General features: G+C 32.1%; 1 protein-coding gene across 1 annotated transcript; it reads left to right on the top strand.

The window, feature by feature from the left end:
- The first annotated feature begins 316 nt into the window (after nt 1–316).
- On the top strand, nt 317–1,565 carry LOC110938401 (protein DOG1-like 3). The gene is made up of 2 exons (XM_022180760.2): nt 317–644; nt 1,092–1,565. The coding sequence occupies exons 1-2, from the start codon at nt 317–319 to the stop codon at nt 1,544–1,546; spliced, it is 783 nt and encodes a 260-aa protein (XP_022036452.2). The 3' UTR covers nt 1,547–1,565.
- The last annotated feature ends 1,958 nt before the right edge of the window (nt 1,566–3,523 follow it).

The following is a 3,523-nucleotide window of genomic DNA, read 5'->3' as shown; positions in this document are numbered from 1 at the left end:
TATAGAGGTAATTAGGACTTAGGAGTTTGGTAATTTGCCAACAGAAGAAATAATCGTAAAACCTTTAATATATAATTAATTATGTATACATTATACATGTGTGATGCTTATAACACTGAAGGAAATTCTTATATACAAACGGATTAAAGGCAAAATGATACATTAAAAGGGACATACAAGAAACTAGAGGGACCGAAAATATACAAACCAAGAGGGTTATGTAAATAACTCCAAAACAGGCTGACGGTGCCAACATGCATCCCCATGAACAGTCTATATATCACAATGTCATAACAGTCTAAACATCACTGATCTCATGACCAACCCCGAAAACACCCCGTGCCAGAACTTCCATAGGTTCTTCGACTGCTGGCTGGACGAGCTAGATTCCAACCTTCAACAGCTCGCATCGGCCGCAAACCACCACGAGTACAATGGCGATGAAGAAGATGAAGATTTACACATGCTGATTAATAATTCTATAGGGCAGTACGAGAAGTACTACAAGGTGAAATCAGAAGCAGCAAAAGAAGACGTGATTTCGATGTTTTCGCCCAAGTGGCTATCTTCCCTGGAGGATGCCTTTTTGTGGATTGCCGGGTGGCGGCCAACTACAGCCATCCACCTGTTGTACTCCAAGTCTGGTATGTTAGAAACCTGTTTACTACACGGGTTTCATAAGGTAATATTACATAGATAGTAATGAAGATTTATAAACTATAAAACAATAATTTGAAATTATAAATGATTTAAATTGCATAGAATTTACTATATTTAAGGGAGGTTAAAAAAAAAAAAAGAATTATGTGTTGACTGACATATAACTCAACCTGACCAATTACATTTTTAAATTATTTAGATTTACCATATATAATTTTGTTTGTTTGTTAGTTATTATTTTATTTCTAGTTAATGAATATTAGGACCGGCATATTAATAATATTAATCCGTTAGCTTTATCATTATTTTTTTATTATGATCTCTTTGTATAACAATATATGGTTATAATTATTCAATACACAAAAAAATATTATTTACAATAAGTTTTGGTTCTAATAATATCGTTTTGTTCTTTGTTTCAATTATTTCAGGTATTCAGTTTGAGGCCTCGCCAGCTGACTTGTCTATTTTCAAGGCTGGCGATTTAGGACATTTGAGTTCAAATCAGATCAGTCGAGTCGACAAATTACAGCAAAAAACCATTCGTGCAGAGAAAAACATATGTGATAGAATGGCGACGTTGCAGGAATCAGCAGCTGACACATCCATGGTGGATCTATCCAACGTGATTTCGGAGATGATGAGGAAGGAGAACGACGATGGAGGGGACGACAATGATCGGAGAGTGGAACGGGCTCTAGAGCCGAAGAAGGATGAGTGGGAAAAAGTGCTGAACATGGCGGATAGTCTGAGAATGGAGACGCTAAAGTCTGTGATCGAAATTCTGACACCGATTCAGGCGGTTTACTTCTTAATCGCAGCGGCGGAGCTGCACCTCCGGTTACACGATTGGGGATTGAAGAAGGACGCTGAGTATATTAATTAATAGAACACCATGTATTACACGGGTTAAATAAATGTAATTTTATATAATAAATGTAATTTTATATAATAAATAATAAAAAGTTATATCTTTATGAACCTTGTATATTGTACGGGTTAAATAATTGTAATTTTATACATCAAATAAAAAAAAGTTATATTTTTAAAAACCATGTGTATTACACAGATTAAATAAATGTAATTTTGTATACTAAATACTAAAAACGTCGTATCTTTAAAAAACCCATGTATAATCGGGTTGAATAAATCTACCAAATAATAAAAAAATACATCCTTAAAAACCCACTATATTACACATGTTAAATAGAGTTTCTTACACAGATTAAATAAATGTAAATTTATATATTAAATACTAAAAACGTCGTATATTTAAAAAAACCCGTGTATAGTTGGGTTGAAAAATCTACCAAATAATAAAAAAAATTATATCCTTAAAAAACCACGTGTATTACACGTGTTGAATAAATCTTATTTTACATAGCAAATGAAAAAAGTTATATCTTTAAAAACTTCATGTATCGAGTTATATAAATGTAACTTTGAATAGTAAATAATAAAAAAATTACTTTTATAAACCCCGCGTTTTACACGAGTTGAATAAATATAGTTTTGCATACCAAATAATAAAAAATTATATTTTTAATAAATTAGGATAACATTTAATATTAATCTATTATTTATATATTTAATATAAGATAAGTTGGAAAGAGAGACATTTGTTTTAAAAATATATTAAATTAACAATTTAGATTTGAGGATAACATTTTATTAAAGTAGAATAAGATTTAATATTAATTTATAATTTATAGTTTATTTAGTTATTATAAGATAAGTATAGATTTGAGGATAACTTCAATGAATGACACGTGTCCAAAAGTTGGTTTCTTTTATTACAGTAGACTAGCGGAAAGACCCGTGTGCAAACACGGGTTGTTTCTTAGAAAACCATGCATAACACATATTGATAGAACATATAACATATAGATACATGTATATATATTGTACCAAAATGTGTTATCTAAAAGACAACTATAAACATAGATTATCGATTAACATATCAGTTACATACAATTGTTTCCATTCTCTTATCCAAAAAAGCGCATATCCACCCATTGACAATTTAACTGATTACCCAAAAAGACAATATAAACTGTTTATAGACATAGGTACATATAAAAGATGTCTAACAAAACTTAATAGAATTTGAATACAACTTAAGGTTCAATAAACATTAACTACAAACACACAATCACCTGCCTTAACAATTTTCAGCAAAACTAAATCAAGGAATCAGCAGACTTTAGAAATTAGCAGATCTTTATTCTCTCATCAACATTTCTTGGATTTGCCCTTTGAATTGGAGCTCAAAATCTAAGGAATCAGTATCATCTTCATCCCTATCAAGCTGAAGGTTAAAATGATCTTGGAGGTCAACTGGATTCAGACCAAGTGCATTCTCCCTTGATATCTTTTCAACACTACCATCAGATTTGATCAAAGTCAATTCATGGGTCTGTTTGTCAGACTTCCACTTTAGTATTTTTGGGTCTGATGGGTTTCTTGGGAGAAGTTTTGTAGGATCGTTGTCGGACCCGAGACGAGTCGATCAGAGGCGTTCTACTCAAAATGAAAGGCGGAAACAGACATGATGAGTTGAATTCAGCTAGATACACACTTTAAATGTCGTTTATATTGATTTGAAACAGTTTTACAGCAAGGCGACACTTCGACAGAGCTTCGCCGTCGGAAAACTTCTAAGTATTTTTGTACCAACTGACACAAGATCACAACTATATATAGACTTCCTAATTCCGCATGAAACATGCTTCACACGGAAACATACACAAACGAAATTACATGTTCACATGATATTAAGTAATTCCGTGCGGAATTACTTGTTGATTCTTCAAGCGGAATTAACTGCTTCATGCGGAATTACATTTTTGCCTTGTTTTCTCGA

Source organism: Helianthus annuus, chromosome 1 (assembly GCF_002127325.2).
Source record: "Helianthus annuus cultivar XRQ/B chromosome 1, HanXRQr2.0-SUNRISE, whole genome shotgun sequence".
Taxonomy (NCBI): Eukaryota; Viridiplantae; Streptophyta; class Magnoliopsida; order Asterales; family Asteraceae; genus Helianthus; species Helianthus annuus.
The sequence above is the reverse complement of the archived record's forward strand: the minus strand, read 5'-3'. Positions and strand labels throughout refer to the sequence as shown.